The sequence below is a fragment of the Capra hircus genome, chromosome 16, assembly GCF_001704415.2.
Source record: "Capra hircus breed San Clemente chromosome 16, ASM170441v1, whole genome shotgun sequence".
NCBI classification, from domain to species: Eukaryota; Metazoa; Chordata; class Mammalia; order Artiodactyla; family Bovidae; genus Capra; species Capra hircus.
The window spans coordinates 42,200,069-42,218,375 of record NC_030823.1 but is presented as its reverse complement, the minus strand read 5'-3'; the positions used below and the strand labels follow the sequence as shown (position 1 = coordinate 42,218,375).

The window sequence follows — 18,307 nt, the reverse complement described above, 5'->3', positions numbered from 1 at the left end:
TCTAGTTATGCAAAAAAGCACCTGCCATGAATTCCTTAAATTTCCTATTCTGCAATGTTATCAGGAAATACAGGCTGGGTTTGCCCTTTTCTTTCTTTTTTATCATCATCACACTGGTCTTGAATTAAAACAGGACAGGGTGCTGTCCTAAATCATAACATAATAGTCCGGTGGTAGTTTCCAAGTTCTGTGTGCTTTTTTAGTCTCCTGACCTTCATATACAATGGAAAACTTTATCATATATAGTTCAGAAAAGGCCACAGAGTGTTCAAGACTTTGTGACATTCACTATCAACGCTATGTTCTTAACAGCTATTACGCAAAGTTCTGTCGTAACTTGACTGGAATTGTCTAATAAACCTGAGATAGCTGATTGGGGGGGATAAGTGTTTTTACGTAGAAGTTTGACATTATTTAAAATATAGGGACTTCCCTGGCAGTCCAATGGTTAAGACTCGAGGCTTCCACTGCGGGGGGCACAAGTTCAATCCCTGGTCAAAAAACTAAGATCACACATACCATGCAACATGGCCAGAAAAATAAAATAAACCTAAAGGTTTTGTGATCAACACAGAATATGAAACAGCTCAATCTTATTTTGCCAATGAGTCTCTCAAGAAGCACATTTATGTTAAGAAAAGCAGACTCAACATAATGATGAGATAAAGTCCAAGACTGGGGCAGACATGAAGGAACAAAACGAGGACGTAGATTCCCATAAGTTATTCTAGGTGTTTCAAATCCCAGGGCATTGAAAACACAGAATTGCAGAGAAAATAAAAAGTTGTGAACATACACTATGGCCAATCTTTAAGGAATCTGTGAAGAATATGGTATCTGGTTCAAGAACTGGAAGAAAATGAACATTTTTAGCTATATTTCAGTAAGTCTGCACTGACCCTCGGCAAAATTCTAGATTGGTTTCTATGCCTTTAGAGAAGAAAAGACAATCACAAATAGCTGGTGACATTATTCACAAGAACAGGTATTAAATAAACATTTTCTCTTTTGAGAGTTATTAGAAAAGTCACAAGAAAGCTGGAAAAGTAACATCAGTTTCAAGTTATGAAGCGCCTTGATAAAAATTTTACTTAACTACGAGGCATTTGAAGCTCTAAAAATAATATATTAAACCTTGAAAAGTATTTAACGAGACCATTCCTCATTTCCTCATGACTGAGAACAAGATGGCAAAGTGGAAATTGGATAGAAATAAAAGTGGGTGGACCATCCCACCACCCCAAAAGGTCACTGAAGAAATGCACCCCAGAAACCTGGACCAGACTCTGGTAACCCTTCGAAGGCTCATTCTCAGTTAGTGCTCCTCTTCCTCTGTACCAAAGTGGAGAATCACACGAAGCTAGAATGGACACTCAGAAACGTGAAGTCAGGATTCCACATCACCTCACAGTGTGGAGAGGCAGATCATGAGCAGCAAGAAGAAACACAATGGAGACGAATGTGAACACCAGCATCAGTGCACAGCATCTGGTTACATTTCAGGACCAATGGGGAGGTTCCTGGGGTCAGTAAACTGGCATGAAGGGAAAGCCAAGAAGCTTAGACAAGGGGTAGTGGCCACACGCCACTCGAACTCCACTCCTGTTGTGCGGAGCTCTGTTAAACCTTCTGCCCCATCTGAAAGGTGGCGTCTACACCAGGGAGCACCCAAAGGGAAAGTAACCAGGCAGGCTGGCAGAAACAAGCTGGTACATAAAAAGCTGGTGTGGGGAGGGAAGGAAAGAAGAAGGGATGGCAACTCCCTTTGTGGGTGGGGATGCAGAATGGTTCAGCCACTGGTTTGGCAGTTCCTCAATAAATTAAACACAGGATTACTGTATGACCTAGTAATTCCACTCCTAGGTATATACCCCGAAGAATTTAAAACTCAAATACACACTCAATTACCCATATGTGAATATTCATAGCAGCACTATTCACGACAGCTGACTGCTGCAAACAACCCAAAATGTCCATCAACAGATGAATGGATAAATAAAATGTGCTATATACATATGGTGGAATACTACTTGGCCAAAAAAAGGAATGAAGTACTGATATATGTTGCAATGGGAAAAATTGTCAAAAACATTAAGTGAAAGAAGTCATACATAAAAGGTCACATACTATATGACTCCACTTACATGAAATATTCAAAATAATTAAATCCACAGAAAGCACAGAAGCGGTTGCTAGGGAGTTGGGGGAGAGGGGGAGGGAGCCACTGTTTAAAGGGTATGCAGTTTCCTTTTGGATAGTGAAATGTTTTGGAACTACCCAGAGGCGGTGGCTGAACTCCACTGTAAAATACTAAATATCACTGAACTACACACTTTAAAACATTATGTTGAGCGACTTCCTTGGCAGTCCAGTGGCTAAGACTCTGAGCTCCTAATGCAGGGGGCTTGGGTTCGATCCCTGGACAAGGAATTATTAATAAATCCCACGAGCCGCAACTAAGACCTGGCACAGCCAAATAAATAATTTTTAAAATTAAGAAAAAATTTTAATCGTATAAAAACTATAGAGAAGTAGAAGAATGAGTGGCTGGTTGCTAGGAGTTTGGGGGCAGGAGGAATGAACAGATGAGCACACAGACTGAGGACAATGAAAGTACTCTGTATGATAGTACAACGGCAGAGACCTGTCACTATGCATTTGTCAGAACCATGGAGCACACAAGTGTGGACCTGAAACTCTGGACCTGGCGAGGACGTATCAAAGTTCTTCAACTGAATAGCAATACTGGGGGAAAGCGTGCATGTTGTCGGGTGGGGGCATATGGAAATTCTCTATACTCTGCATTCAATTTTGCTGTGAACTTAAAACTGATCTAAAAAACAGTTTAATAATTTCTATTCTTTTTTGAATGCAATGGATTCTCGAAGCATCTTAACATTTATTTGATTCTGCCTTTCTAAGTAGATCCATGTTTCCTAAATGTATGCACCAGAGAGTCCCTGTAAACTACAAGGGAGACGCAGGATATTTTAAATTTGAGGAAAATGAGTGACACTTTAAGTCAGGGAGAGACAAGCTGCTGCTCTGCTGTGCTTAGTTGCTCGGTCATGTCCAACTCTTTGCAATCCCATGGACTGCAGTCCACCAGGCTCCTCTGTCCACGGGATTCTCCAGGCAAGAATACTGGAGTGGGTTGCCATGCCCTCCTCCATGGGATCTTCCCAACCCAGGGATCAAACCTAGGTCTCCTGCATTGTGAACAGATGTTTTTACCGTCTGAGCCACCAGGGAAGCCCAGACCAGCTGCTAGTTTGGGGTAATTCATAGCTTAACAGCAGACTGCAATGCATTCCTTTTGATGGTGTCATAGCTTTGCAAGGTTGAGTTTTCAGCAGTTGCTATGATCCAAAGAAGTGTCCTGGGAAAATTAATATGGAACAGAGAAGAGGGTATCAGTGTCCGATCACACTCCAGCTTTGAGAAGCTGTGCCCTGATCAACAGGAGCACCCAGTCCATTAGTAAGTTCTTGGAATTATTTTAAGATGAATTAAAAGTATTATTATATTTTGTTTTCAATTTCTCTGTACTTTTTTCAAACTTCTGCTATGCTGTTAAATTGTTGGGCATTTCTTTTGGCTCTGTGAAAAGATCACTGAGGCACCAAGGTACTGTGGGCAGAGACAGGCTAGAGGGGCTCTGAAGCAGACAATGAACACAGATACAGTCAAGACACGTGTTAAGGCTAACAACCCTGTAAGGTAGACACTATTATTGCCTTTCACAGAGGGAAAAACTGAGCCACAGAGAGGTTATGGAAGCTGCTGGTGAGCACCCAAAAAGCGAGCAGCAGAGCTGGGATGTGAACCCAGGAACCTGGCTACAGAGTCCATGTTCTTCTCCATTCCATGGCACTTACAGACAGCCAGCACTTCTGTGGAGAGGAAGAGGCAGAGCTGAGATCAAGGTTGTTGTTTAGACACTAGTGAAAGAAAGTGAAAGTCGCTCAGTTGTGTCTGACTCTTTGCTACTGCAAATCCTCTAGGAATTCTCTAGGCCAGCAGTATACTGGAGTGGGTAATTGTTCCCTTCTCTAGGGGATCTTCCCAACCCAGGGACTGAACCCAGGTCTCCCACATTGCAGGCAGACTCTTTACCAGCCGAGCCACCAGGAAAGCCCAAGAATACTGGAGTGGGTAGCCTATTCCTTCTCCAGTGGATCTTCCCAACCCAGGAATCGAACCTGGGTTCCTGCATTACAGGCAGATTCTTTACCAGCTGAGCTACCGGGAAACCCCAGTAGCTAAGTCGTGTCCAACTTAGTCGCTAAGTCGTGTCCAACTCTTTTTCGACCATTTGGACTATAGCTTGCTAGGCTCCTCTGTCCATGGGATCTCCCAAGCAAGAATACTGGAGTAGATTGCCCATTTCCTTTTCCAGGGAATCTTCCTAACTCAGGGGTCGAACCCATGTCTCCTGCATTGGCAGGTGGGTTCTTCACCACTGAACCACCAGGGAAGCCCCAAGACCGAGGACTTTCTGACAGTGAAAACTGCCCTCCAAAATGGGAGACACTCTCTGATTAGATGACTTCCAGTGTGGACTGGCCAACTAACACCAGTGCTCAGAGAGCATTCATCCAAAGTTTCACCACACCATTTCTAAAGCTCTTGTCAACTCCAAAACTGTGATTTGAGCACAGTGTGAAGACTTCTGAGATAGTCACATAAAAACAAGCGATACAGAATTTAAGAGTACAACTTTATGTTAATACAATGTACCGTCCTTCAGAATTTTTAATAATCCAATTTCATCATCTTCCCTGACTCAACTGCACGTGAAAAGTTCATAACAAGTCACCCAGATGTATGCTTCCTGAATATTATTTATTACAGAAAGGAACGGGGTTAAAGATACTCTTGATTGGTCTCCACTATGTTTCCTACTTTTCACATTCTGAGCTATAAAAAGATTATACTGACAACAATAACAACGTCACTTGTTTCCTCTATGGGTAAATGGGCTGACTGAACTAAAATGATTTCTAAAACCACTTCCTTTCTAGAATTCTAGCCATATTAATTCAGAAAGTGGTTTTTTAGATAGATAAGGAGCTTTTTTTTAATTTAGTGGTTTAAAAATACAAATACTTAATGTTCTAAGGCAATGATATTCAGGTAACCAGTTATTTAAGTGGGATGACAAATTGTGAGATTTCAAAAGTAAAGGACTTTATCATAAATGAGGAGAAAGGATTAGATGACCTCTCAAGGGGAAATCGAATTTATGGAATGTAGACTAGCTGAGAACTAGCTCTCTGGCCACCTGAGGGAAATGCCAAAACAAACAAACAAACAAACAAACAGTCATTCCCCACCTAGACAAACAGAACACGTACACACCCATGTACAACTCACTTCAGATTCTGAGAACACCCCAGAAGATTTTTCAGGAAAGTAAAGCAAACAGACTTCTTTCATTGTGGTAGTTACAAAAACATTTTTACAATGATATCAGTCATTTTAAAGTCTCAAAAGGCCCATATTGAAAGGAAAAACAAAGACATTAACCTTTCAGTGTAAGTATTTAACTTTTTCTTTTTAAAAAAAGACAAGTTTTCCCCAGATTTCGTCTAGAAAACATTGAGTAATTATACACTACCAAAGAAAAATCCAAATAAATCTGATTTTTAACATGTACTCATACTTTCTCACCTATTCTTGCCTTCTCCCTCATTAAAAATGTGCCCCACAGTGAACTTAAAAAGAAAACCAAAGGAATAATCCATAAACACGTGAGAGCTGGACTGATAAACGGAGGGCACTGACTGCGTGCTTGTAAGGGTCCCTCTCTGGCAGCAGAACGTGCTGCAACAATAGGCAAAGCCAGTCTATGAGGGCCATTAAGTCCCACCTTCCCCAGTCAAGAAAGCAAGTGACAATGTAAATAAGAGGAAGACATGATTACAGGATGGGGAAGGAAATGACAACCCACTCCAGCTGCCTGGGAAATCCCACGGACAGAGGAGCCTGGCGGCCTACAGTCCATGGGGTCCCGAAAGAGTTAGACACGACTTAGCAACTAAACAACAACAAATAATTACAGGAATAAGTGAATTAACCCTATTTTCTCTCCCTTTTTAAGTAAATCACTTGCAAGATTTGCTTTGCTGCTTCAACTATTACTTAGAAGCAGAGTTCTGGTGACAGTCCCCAGCTGCATTTCAACATGAACCACTGCCCCAGGGCACCAATTATTAGAACTTGGTGGGAAGACTCCTGCTGGGGGAGGGGGTCCCCAAGACCCTCTAAGAGTCTCGTCACAAAGTCTCCCTACATGTCTCGTGAGGCCAAATTTTCTTCACCTACTTCAACCAAACAACAGACAGCAACAAGTTGAACGTAGAATCCCCCTGCCTTCTCTTAAACCCATGGCAAGGGATTAACAAAAATATAAAGCAGTACCAGTCTTCCTAGTAAATTGCTTTTTGTTTTGAAATATGGAGGGTTTTTGTTTTTGTCTTTTGTTGTTTCTTTGGGCCACTCTATGCAGCATATGGGGATTTTATTATTTCCCCAACCAGGGATTGAACCCACGGCCCCTGCAGTGGCAGCAGAGTCCTAACCACTGGACTATCAGGGAATATGCAGGTATTTTTTTTTATCAAAAATATGTTGTCACCATCTAATGGGCTGTTACTGCTATTTTAAATAAATTAACAATTAAATATTTTAATATTAATAGGTTCTCAGTTTAATTTCTGATAGAGTGAATATTGAGAGATAAAACCCACATAAATACAAGTTCTTGGAGGTCCTCAATAATTTTTGAGAGCATGGGGCTCCTGAGCCCAAACAGTCTGGAAATCCTAAAGGACTAGTTAAATAGATCCTACCACAGCCTGCTAATGGACTATTAGACCCACCATACCTGAGACAAATGTTTAATGAATGATGCTGAGAAAGTTATAAAATACGCTGTATAAAATCAACTCATTTCTTTACAATTCTGACTTACACAGATAATTTTCTATAAGAGGAAGAAAAAAATCTAGAGATAGACACAGAAGTGTTAAGACTAAGGATCTCACAAAGGTAGTATTTCAGGTCATTTTACCTTTTTCTTTTTTGTCCTAAATTGTATTACGGGGGCCGGGGGGCAGAATTTGGAGCAGCATCTCCCAGTGTGTGTACCAGGCAACACCAGTGCCACAACAGGCTCCAGAAGAGTTTGTGTTCTACTCAGCTGGATAAATGTTGATTATACCTGGGCTCAGTAATTCTTCAACACACATGATGATACTAAAAGTTCCAAGAAGTCATACAGTAATGAAACGTGTTTAACTGCATGTCCCAAACTTAGGTGACCAACAGACCCTTTGGCTTCCCTGTGGCTCAGAAGGTAAATCTGCCTGCAATGTGGAAGATCCAGATTTGATCCCTGGGTCGGAAGATCCCCCGAAGAAGGAAATGGCAACCCGCTCTAGTATTCTTGCCTGGAGACTTCCATGGACAGAAGAGCCTGACTGGCTAGTTCACGGGGTCAAAAAGAGTCGGTCATGACTGAGCGACTAACACTTCACTCACTCATTTAACAAATATCCATATACCATCCTTAGGGAAACGCTGCCTCAGAGATCAACTTATCCTACGTAACAATTCAAGGAGAAAGCCCATCCTTTAGCATTTACTGTCAGAAGTCACCATTATTCAGAAGGGATGACCTCCAGAAATGACACCTAAAAACTCCAATTGAGAATCTGGGGGGTTATGTCAAGCACATTTTTTTACATTTGCTTTAGTAAAATAATTTTATGAAGGAGTAAATTTAATTCATATAGATTCAGGAACCTGGAAAATTCAAGAAAAGTTTTCAATAGCACTTTCCCCCCCCCCTTTTTTTTTTTTTTTTGACCTTGCCACAGCATGTGGGATCTTAGTTCTCTGACCCCGGATGGATTCCATACACCATGGCTCAGAAGTGCGGCATCTTTACCACTGAACCACCAGGGAAGTCCCCTGAATAGCAATTCTTAAGTAAAATTTTCTTGGATGAAAACATTCAGTACATTGGAGCAAATGACACACACCAGGAAGTACTCTCCTGAGAAAATGACCTGCACAAACAGGCGTTGTCCCGGGGGGCTGCTGGCAGCCTGCATCTCCTCCCTTCTGCTGCCTCTTCCTTTTCAGGACCACGGTGAACAGGCCATACTCCCTCCCTTTCCTCTCACTCGGATCCTCAGGCTCCTCTGTCCTTCTTGACCTTTCTCTTCCTTCTGGGCTCTTCCATCCAGGCCTGAGCCAACATGTCTCACATTCTCTGAAGCTACTCTACAACTTTAAGATGTGTACCACAAAACATGAACTAGCACTTCACTGTTGATTAATGATTAATATTGTAATATATAACATATTATAATGGGGAATGTGTGTGATGCGTGTTACTGCAAATTTGCTTGATTTTCACTCGTTCCGGATTAAACCGGTTTCTGCCCATCACCTTTGGAGTTTTAAGCAGTCTGTAACCATGTATCCATGGAAAAACATAATCCAAATTCCAATTTGTATTCCTAACAGAGGAGCACCAACTCAATGGACATGAGTTTGAGTAAACTCCAGGAGGTGGTGATGGACAGGGAGGCCTGGCATGCTGCGGTTCACGGGGTCGCAAAGAGTCGGACATGACTGAGCGACTGAACTGAACTGAATAAAGCAATATGAATTGCTTTTTCAGGTTATCTGGGAAACAGAAATGGATCCCAGGAAACAACACATCAAGACAAAGCTGGGTGAAGGCAGCCGAAAAACAGGCACTAGAAGACAGCATGGAGCTGGGGGTGGAGCAGGTAGACTCACCTGGGCTGAGTTCAGCAGACCCAGGCAATCCACTTTCGGAGAAGTAAAACGTGCCTGAGAGTTTGGACAGACAAGACCTAAATCTGACCGGTTAGACACAGGTTAACTTTTGTTGGCCACCAATGGGGGTTTCCTCAGATGTCAGGGTTCCACCACTGCCCGCTGCACTGGCCTGCCTCCATTACCCTGTCTGTACCTGGGTTTCCAAAGATGAGCAAGTACAGTCAGGACTGCTCTGCTCCAAGGCAAAGCTTTGGCACCAAATACCTGTCGGCTCTCCTACACCCCTGAGTTGAGTTTTCAGACAAAACAGAAACTTCAGGAAACATTTAGCCTTCTCCCTTCAGGCTTAAACAACCAAAACCTGGCCTGAGTGGCCCGAGTTTGCTTTCTCATTGCCCCTGGCTTCACTCTGTTCATCAACACTGAAAACCACGTAAGCAAACACCATTTTAATAGAAAAGAAAAAAATGCAATGAAGACACACTTGCCTTATGCATTGCTTTTTTAAAGTAGTAATAAACACAGCAAACCTTTCAATACTCAAAAAGGACTAACTCTAGAAAAAATGGGGTTACTAAACTCTATCAAATGAATAAATAAATATATATTAATTACTGGCATTTATGACCTTTCTAAAACATTTCATCAAACAAGTATTAATATTGCAGTTATTATTAATTGAAGTCACCATTAGGGGAAAGGCGAGACCATGTTATTAAATTATTCCACTGGTACATTTTCCTCCAAATAGAAAAGGTTTTTAAAATGTCAGCTTTCATATGAAAAAGCATTCAAACTCATTTTCCATTCTAGGCTTTGAATGTTTCTAAAATACTTGTAAACTGCTTCTTTTAATTAGGCAGGAGGAGGCTTCATACACTTGGGCATGGACTTTTGAAAATCCCTGCCAAATACAAGTGTTGTATTTGGAATCATGGGTAGACATTAATGGATATTCACAAACAACTCAGAAGCAAGATCAGAACACTGCCAGTTCGGGGCTTTATAATTCAGGCTGATGGATTATCAAGGGACCTTCCCATTAACCCAGCACTAGCAGAGGAGGTGCTCAAAGGCTGGGAATGGCTACTGCCCACCTCTCAGCCTCCCCACCGTTCTCTGTAATAGTGGTCCAAAGTGAGAGTGGCTTGGGGAGAAAATTAAATTCAAGCCAGTGCATTCTGCTCTTTACCAGCCACTCTGATAAACGTTTGAAACACAAGGCAAAAGAGAAAAAGATTAGGGATTATCCAAGAATTTTAATTATTTCTGTTATCCTTGCTACTAATTCCATGAGTAATAGGAAACTGGCATGAATTAGTCATGGCTTTTTCAAGGTAAACATAATCTGCTTGACGCAAAGGGCTTTAATCCTGCAAATAAAAAGCAGCCCTATTCCTCAATTAGCGTCTACCTCCAATGAGCTCTGTGAACCAAGCATAGTCTGCCCTTCGCCAGGTGCTGAGGGGCATGGCAGAGTGTGCAGCCTCCACCCCGAGGCCACCAGGGAATAAGTCTTCAGCGGGGGCGTGGGGGTGGGCCATCAGTGGGGAGGTGCCACCCAGGAGGGGTGGGGCTTCATCTGAGAGGGTGCCCAGAGGACCAAGGGCTCTGGCTAAAATCTCAGTCTCAGGACCACATTCAATGAATACCCTGGCCATATTAAGTCTATCAATACACAGGGCCGGTTTCCTGGGCATGCTGGGCCCCACGCTTGGTTTAATGCTCTGGGCCATCTTGGAACTCCGAACAGCGTTTGAACAAAGGAGCCCCACATTTCGATTATGCCACTGGTCCCATCAATATTCATCATTAACTACATTTTAAATATGCAAAATTAAATGTGACTGGATTCTGCCTTTCAGATGGAATACATTTTGCTCTTTAAAAGCCACTTAATAGACAACCTCATGCAAATCCTTCTCAAGTTTTACACTATCTACAATTTAAGTTTATGACCTTCAATTTTTTTTTCTTGGCAGTTCTCAAAATGAAAGCACTCTATTAATACTTTTAAGATTTAGGAAGAGCTCAGAATAAATGCATCTTCACTATACATTAAGTAGGTATTAGAGAAAGATGACATTCATTTTTACTGTTTTAAAATTCACTTTCAATCTAAAGATATTTCTAAGTGTTTTATACTATGATTGAAGACTAGGTAAATCATGAATAGTTTAAAGAATAAATCAAAGGACCAAACTAGTTTACTTTAACCGTACTTTCTAGGCAATCAAATCTAGGCAATGAAAAGATAACGAATGAAGAAATCTCATTTTCTAAACTAGTCACAGTTTAAGGATTCCTTTGATAAAGCCCAGCCCTAGCTATCTACTCTGCTTGTGACGGGGTGTCCCCCATCACTGGGTCGGCAGCACTGTATTGTACTAGTTCATTTCTCAGATCACAGGCAGAAATGGCGGGGGCAGAGGGGGGTAGCTTAGGGAGCTTGTGGGGGGCGGCTTGGGGCATGGATACTAGGTTACATTTTCTCTCAGTCTGGGTGTCTGCAGAGGCTTCAAGAACTGGTGAAATTTTGTCCTAAGGAAAGTTGACTGAAGTACCAAACAGTGCTTTGAAGAAAACAGGTGCTTTGTGAGCCAGTGAGTGCCTAGGCTGGATGATCAATTTTCAGGGACATGTGAAGAATCATCTGTCTTATAGAGATGGCTACTTGAGTTCCTGCATGCTGGTAGCTCAGAAGGTAAAGAATCTGCCTGCAATTCAGGAGATCTGGGTTCGATCCCTGGGACCGTGAAGATCCCCTGGAGAAGGAAATGGCTGCCTACTCCAGTATTCCTGCCTGGAGAATCCATGGGCAGAGAAGCCTGGCAGACTACAGTCCATGGGGTTGCAAAAAGTTGGACAAGACCGAGCAACTGACACTTTCACTTTTTTTCTCCTTGAGTGCAGAGGACCAGAATGATATGGGAGATGGAGGAAGAGAAGTAAGGAGCTGGTTAGATAAAATGCCAATTTATCCTGAGCGGAGGAAAAAAAACTCAGCAACTTAAAACTATCATAAGAAAACCCTGAGACAATTGTGAGATATGTATCTCGTTAGAAAGACACTCCTGGGAGTGATTACAGGGGTCAGGACTGAATGTAGAATGGTGTGGCAACTCTGGAAAACAGTTTGGTAGTTCCTCAAAATGGTAAACACAGAGTTAAAAAACTCAGTAATTCCACTCCAGTTATACACCCAAGAGAACTGAAAATATACGTCCACACAAAAACCTGCACATGTATGTTCATAGCAGCATTATTCATAGTAGCCACAATGTGGAAAATAACCCAATATCCATCAACTGAGGAATGGATATACAAAATGTAGTCTGTCCATACAGTATGGAATACTCTCTTAGTCTGTCTGGGCCCTGTAACAAAATATCATAGACTGGGTAACTAATAATCAGCAGAAATTTATTTATTATAGTCCTGGAGACTGGGAAATCCAAGATCAAGGTGCCAGCAGATCCAGAGTCTGGTGAGTGCCCACCTCCTGGTTCACAGGCATCTTCTTGATGTATCTGCTGGTAGCAGAAGGGGCCTGGGGGCTTTCTGGGGTCTCTTGTACAAGGGCATTGACCCCATTCATGAGAGCCCCACCCTCACGACCTAATCACTTCCCCAGAGACCCCACCTCAAAATACCATCACATTGGAGATTAGGTTTCAACAGTGTATGAATTTTGGAGGGACACATACATTCAGTCTATAGTAAATATTATTCAGTCTTAAGATGGCACGAGGCACTGATCCCCGCTATGATGTGGATAAACCCTGAAAACACCATGCTAATTGAAAGAAGCTAAGGCCATATGTTGTATGATTCCACTGACATGAAATGTCCAGAATAGAGATAGGCAGTAGATTACTGGTTGCTGGGGGGGAATGGGGAAAAGGGGGAATTTGGAGTGACTGCTAAGGGCTTTCATCACTTCTTTTTCGAACGATGAAAACGTGCTGAAAGTAGACACTGGTGACGGTTGCACAACTGGTAAATATACTAAAATCATCAAACTGTATATTTCAAAAGGGTGAATATTATCATATGTGCCAATAAACCTGCTTTTTTCCCCCAAGTTTTTATTGAAGTTGTTACAGTATTGTTTCTGTGTTAAGTTTTTGGGGTTTTGGCCACAAGGAGCGTGGGATCCAAGTTCTCCAACCAGGGACCAAACCCGCAGCCCCTGCATTGGAAATAAACCTGTTTTGAAAATGAAGAGAGAGTGGATACAGGAAAAGTCTTCTTTTGCCCTAAAACAGTAAGTTCCGGAAAGTACAGACCAAAGTAGCCTTGAAGAGTAGCAGACTGGACAGAAGTTCTTGTCCCGAGAGAACTATGGTCCGAAACATATTCACGCCTGACCAAAGGTGAAGAGAGAAAAACACGATTCTTCCTCTACTGTGCTACTGCATACCTCTTACTGGGGTTCTGGAATGGAAGTTTGCTTTCAGATGTGTCTTACAGGTTTTTAAGATGTTCTAAATTCAGTTACTTTGAAGCAAATGAATCTTCCCATAGAACTTTAAAAGTAAAAAAAACAAAAGCCTTAGCAACAAATCTTGTGGAAAAGTTTAATCTAATAATAATATCACCCTACAGCTAAGGGAGAAAATGAACAAAAATAGCCCTAAAGCATAGGGAAGAATGGACTTATCACATAGGGGACAACTGGATGCTGTGCTCAAATCCGAGGCGATGGAGGCTCCATGGAAAAACCGACCCCTCGAATCAGGCTTATGTGTTGGCAGGGGGACCATCACAGCCTAAAAGGCTCCTAACTCTGGCCTTTGATAGCCTTTACTGGTGTCAAGATGTTGCTTCTGGGGGTTTGGCTTTTGTTGTTTTTTAACAGCGCAAGAACCTGACACTGCATAAATCATTTCCACCAACTCTGAACCCATTTACATTTCTGAGGCTCTACTAAAATCTGCATTTTAACACGAATCAGTATCTTAAATTTCAAAATACATTTAAGTACCTCTGCTGTTACCAACTCATAACCACAGAAAAAGCAAGGTATATTTTTAAAACCCTAATGATCTAAAACCTCAATTAATCAGAACAAGTGAGAAATAACTCTTGATTTTCAGAAGCACCAAATATACTCTGTTTCAAACCTTACAAATGAAAAGTCTACGCAAAAAAATTACATTTTATTGTCTTCAGTTCAGTCACTCAGTCGTGTCCGACTCTCTGCGACCCCATGAATCCCAGCACGCCAGGCCTCCCTGTCCATCACCAACTCCCGGAGTTCACTCAGACTCACGTCCATCGAGTCAGTGATGCCATCTGGCCATCTCCTCCTCTGTTGTCCCCTTCTCCTCCTGCCCCCCATCCTTCCCAGCATCAGAGTCTTTTCCAATGAGTCAACTCTTCACATGAGGTGGCCAAAGTACTGGAGTTTCAGCTTTAGTATCATTCCTTCTTAGAAAACAATAATTCAATCACCTTTTTTCATTTCTTAGAAATTTAACATCTCTCAGGTTCCTCATTTTAAACATCAAGAATTGGCTTAATGGGACTTCCCTGGCAGGACAGTGGTTGGGACTTTGCCTTCCAACGCAGGGGGTGCAGATTCGATCCCTGATCAGGGAGCAAAGATCCCACATGCACTGTGGCCAAGGCATGAACAGAAACAATACAACAAACTCAGTGACGACTGTGAAGGTGGTCCACATCAAAAAAGACAAAAAATTGGTTTAGTAAGCTTAACCAAGTCCTGAAACTAGTGTCGTGGAATTATAGCATTTTCCAATTTCATTAGGAAAATAATGCTATATTTCACAAAAATTCCAATTATTGGATTATATTCCTCATATCTAAGACTTAATTCACTGTTTTCTTTTTGGCTCAAAAATCAAATAGTACTGACCCACATAATAGGTGATATGAATGCTTAAAATTTTCTTTTGAAAAAGAATTTCTGGGAAACTGCTTGGTTTTCTGCTGCTTTTCCTGAAAGTAGCATGCAGCCAAAAGCTAGGTTCCAGTCAACTGAGGGTTCCAGTTAACCGAGTCATAACTCTTAAGTTGCAACACATTCAGAATCATTAATATTATTTCTTTAGTAGTAATAGGTATCATATGAAATAACTATATTTAGTTTCAGCAATAAAAATATTAAATTAATATTTAAATCTATAATAAACTTATTTTTCCTCAAAATGGCTTCTGAAAAGCAAGGTAACAAATTAAGAAACTGTTTTCCCAAAAAGGTGAGAATTACAGTATTTTTGAAACATGATCTCATCATGGTAGCCACAGAGTTACAGTCTACAAAGCCGTTTAATGATCTAATGTCCCAACACTGCAATGAATAGAATGAATCCTTGAAAAATTATCGACTAGTGAATTCTCATATCCATGTTGTAGAATTCAAGTTCCTTTAGAGTCTCTGTCTGTAATGCTCTTCTCAGCATGAAACATTTACGTCAGGTGAAAATCAGGATGTAAAAACACATTGGTGCCTAAACTGAATACGAGTATACATTCATTCACACAGCACTGAGAGTCCGCTGAGTGCAGGTGACCACCACAGGCCACTCTGGGGTACGTGTTCCAGCGAGGGGAGACAGGCAATGAACACAGTAAGTAAATAACAGAGCGTGCTAGGATGGGGTAAGTGCCATGGAGAAGTAACAAGTGAAGCAGGGGAGGGAAGATTCAGGGGTTCAGAGAGATGAAATTTCAACCAGGATGGCGAGCAGAGCCTCTACTGAGAAGTCTGTGTGCAAACTGGAAAATAACAGTGCACATTATTTATTTGGCTTTGAAATCCATTTCAAGATTGCATTTGTTCTTATTTAGTATTCATAGTAACTTTCCATTTTCTCTATTTCAGTTTTCTATTTCCTGATCATTGACAGGCTGGAGAAGAAGGCAGGCAGCCTTGAGCATGCCAAGGAAATTTCTTCTAATTTTCTGGTTTACTTGATTTTTTTTTTTTTAAAGAGAACTATAGCTACAATTAAAGTGAAATTTAGGGTTCTCCATAAAACAATGAATAGTCAAAATGGAATTTATATTATAAACCTTACAGTAGCTTAGGTATCCCATTGTTTTTAGAGGCAGCTAGAGTATGAACCAACAGCAGATCACAGTGTCACACTGTCTGGCAGGATTAAGAATTCACCTATTAGCTGAAAAGATCATCTTTTAAAAAGAGCCCACAGAAGGTGTCTCCACAAATTGTCTGTTTACGTACAAAATGTGTTTGTAATAGCTCAAAAGGAAATCATTTTATTCGCATTTCATGAAACACATTTTCTAACTTGTAAGCTAGAAAAAGAAAAAAGAAAAAACAAAACCAACAACACAACAGAATAACTGAGGTTTAAAATGCTTTTATTTTGAAGACTAAGAATTCTTAAATACTAAAAATGCACCAAGAAATCTTACAGAAAGTTAGCAAATGACAAAGGACTCGAGTCCTCAATGTCTTTCATGTGAGATTTCTGTTAGTCCACCATAAAAACCATACTTGATAGCTGAAATCTTCAGCAATGCTAATAGGCTAATTAATTAGCCCATTCCTAATTCAATAATGAACAGTAAATGTAGACGTGTGGACACACTTAAGAAAAATGTGGAGTTTTAATAAGAAATATTATCACTGACTAAATACTCTTGTTCCCCAAATATCCAATCCCAGCACATATTTTTAAGCTGTGTGGGTTTTCCCCAAGAGAAGCAAACTTTGACATTTTTTCTTGGATATATTAAACTTACAGACCTCCATCCCACATCTAGAAAGAACATTCCAAACTCAGCTTGATGTAACTTTTAAAAATCAAATTGAGAGCAATTAGATACTTAGTGACTGAGATCTGAATTTGACAGAGTCAACAGAATGTTAGAAATGAAATAAACGAAAGAAGTATTCAAAGTTTATCATCCTCAATGTGATGAAAGGAACACAGAACAAAAGATGCATTTGCCTCTCCTGCCCTTTAATTTGTGAACACCATACTTCTCTTGATATGTCATGCCCAGAAAGAGAAAATGAGATTTTTTTTTTAAAGCCTTGCTAAATTGAAATATGACCATTCCATCTGGTCTTCCATCAATCCTCCCTCCCTCCAATTTTTATTTTAAAAAAAACCATAAGCACAGATCTAAGTACTCTCTATAGACTACACCTAGATTACTTTGCTCCAAGGCCGAGAAAAATGTTTACCATTCCAAGATCCACTCCGAAGCATATATCTGCAATGCGTAAGCTTTTCGTTGGCAAGATCAGTCAATATCACAAGGCGTGCAACGTTTAAAAGGTTAAGTGGTTGAAGGTTAAAAAATAACAACAAAACAAATCGATTCACTAAGAAATATTTTTTTGTCAAGTAACCATGAAATAATTTCGACCCTAATAAATCAAAGAGGGGTTTCTCCTTTTTGTACGGTGTAAATTACCGTCAGAAAAACTGCACCAATGTGTCGGGGGCGGAAGAGAGGAAGATTTCTAACACCGGGTGAGACCACGGTCGTAAACCTCATCACGATTTCACCTTTGGGTGAAAAGGTGGGAGGGGAGCCAAAAGTTTCAGCCTCTGCTCCTTTGAAAACAGACGTTGGTAAGACCCTGGAAGGAGACGGAAAGGGGCGCAGATGCCGCGTCCGCGGTTGCAGCCGCAGATAATCGAGATCTGGGAAGGGATGCGGGGGAGTGGTTTCTTATGTAAGCATACACCAAAAATTGTGCATGCACCCCCGGCATGATGCACATTTGAGCACACAACACAGGCACACGGCATCCCTCCCCACGAATGCAGCCCCAGCCTGCGGGCGCTGCCGAGGAAGGCGGACCGATCCTTCGGCCAGTCCGCACGTTCCCCTCGATCCATGCAGCCACTACCCGGATGCGGGTGCAATGCGGGCGGCCAGGGCCCCTGTGCGGCGCCCGAGACGGAACCTGGCTTCCCCCCGGCGCCTGCAACGCGCGCGCACGGCCTCCGGCGCCCCGACCCAGAGCCGCTCGCCTGACCCCGACCCCTCGCTTCCCCACCCGGCTCCCGGCGCTCGGCCCCCGCGCCCTGAGCCGGTCCCGGGGCTTACCTCGCGAGGCCCAGCCCCCGCCGCTGCAGAGCAGCCCGGCCAGCAGCAGCCAGGCGGCCGGGGCCAGCGCGGGCGCAGGGCGGCGCAGCATCGCTCCGGCTCCCGGCGCCGCGGCCGGCCCGAGGCGGGAGCGGCAGGGACGCTCGTGGGGCGCCGAGCGGGGGTCTCGCGGCCCGGAGCCGGCTGCTTGCCGCCGCGGCGAGCACCGGGGTCCGAGGAGGAGCCGCCGCCGTGACGCTGGGCCGCGGGCGCCCTCCCCTCGGCGGAGGCAGCGCTTCGCTTGAGGCAGCGGCAGCAACTAAGATGGCGGCGGCGCTCTCTCTCGGGTCCGGCGAGGGTACCCGGCCGGGGGCGGGGTGGCGGCGGGAGGGGCGGGGAGGGGAGCGACGGCGAGGCGCGCGCGCGGCGGCCCGGGGAGCGCGCGGGG

At 42.7% G+C, this 18,307-nt stretch overlaps 1 protein-coding gene across 4 annotated transcripts in view; it reads right to left on the bottom strand.

The window, feature by feature from the left end:
• CLSTN1 (calsyntenin 1) overlaps nucleotides 1-18,182 on the bottom strand; it is a 76,137-nt gene extending 57,955 nt beyond the window's left edge. For 3 of the 4 annotated variants that reach the window (XM_018060380.1, XM_018060382.1, XM_018060381.1), the window contains exon 1: nucleotides 17,881-18,182. In XM_018060380.1, the coding sequence (XP_017915869.1) occupies nucleotides 17,881-17,971 (91 nt within the window). In that variant the 5' untranslated portion in view covers nucleotides 17,972-18,182. The remainder of the gene's footprint in view (nucleotides 1-17,880) is intronic. The other variant, XM_018060383.1, reaches the window with a different exon arrangement.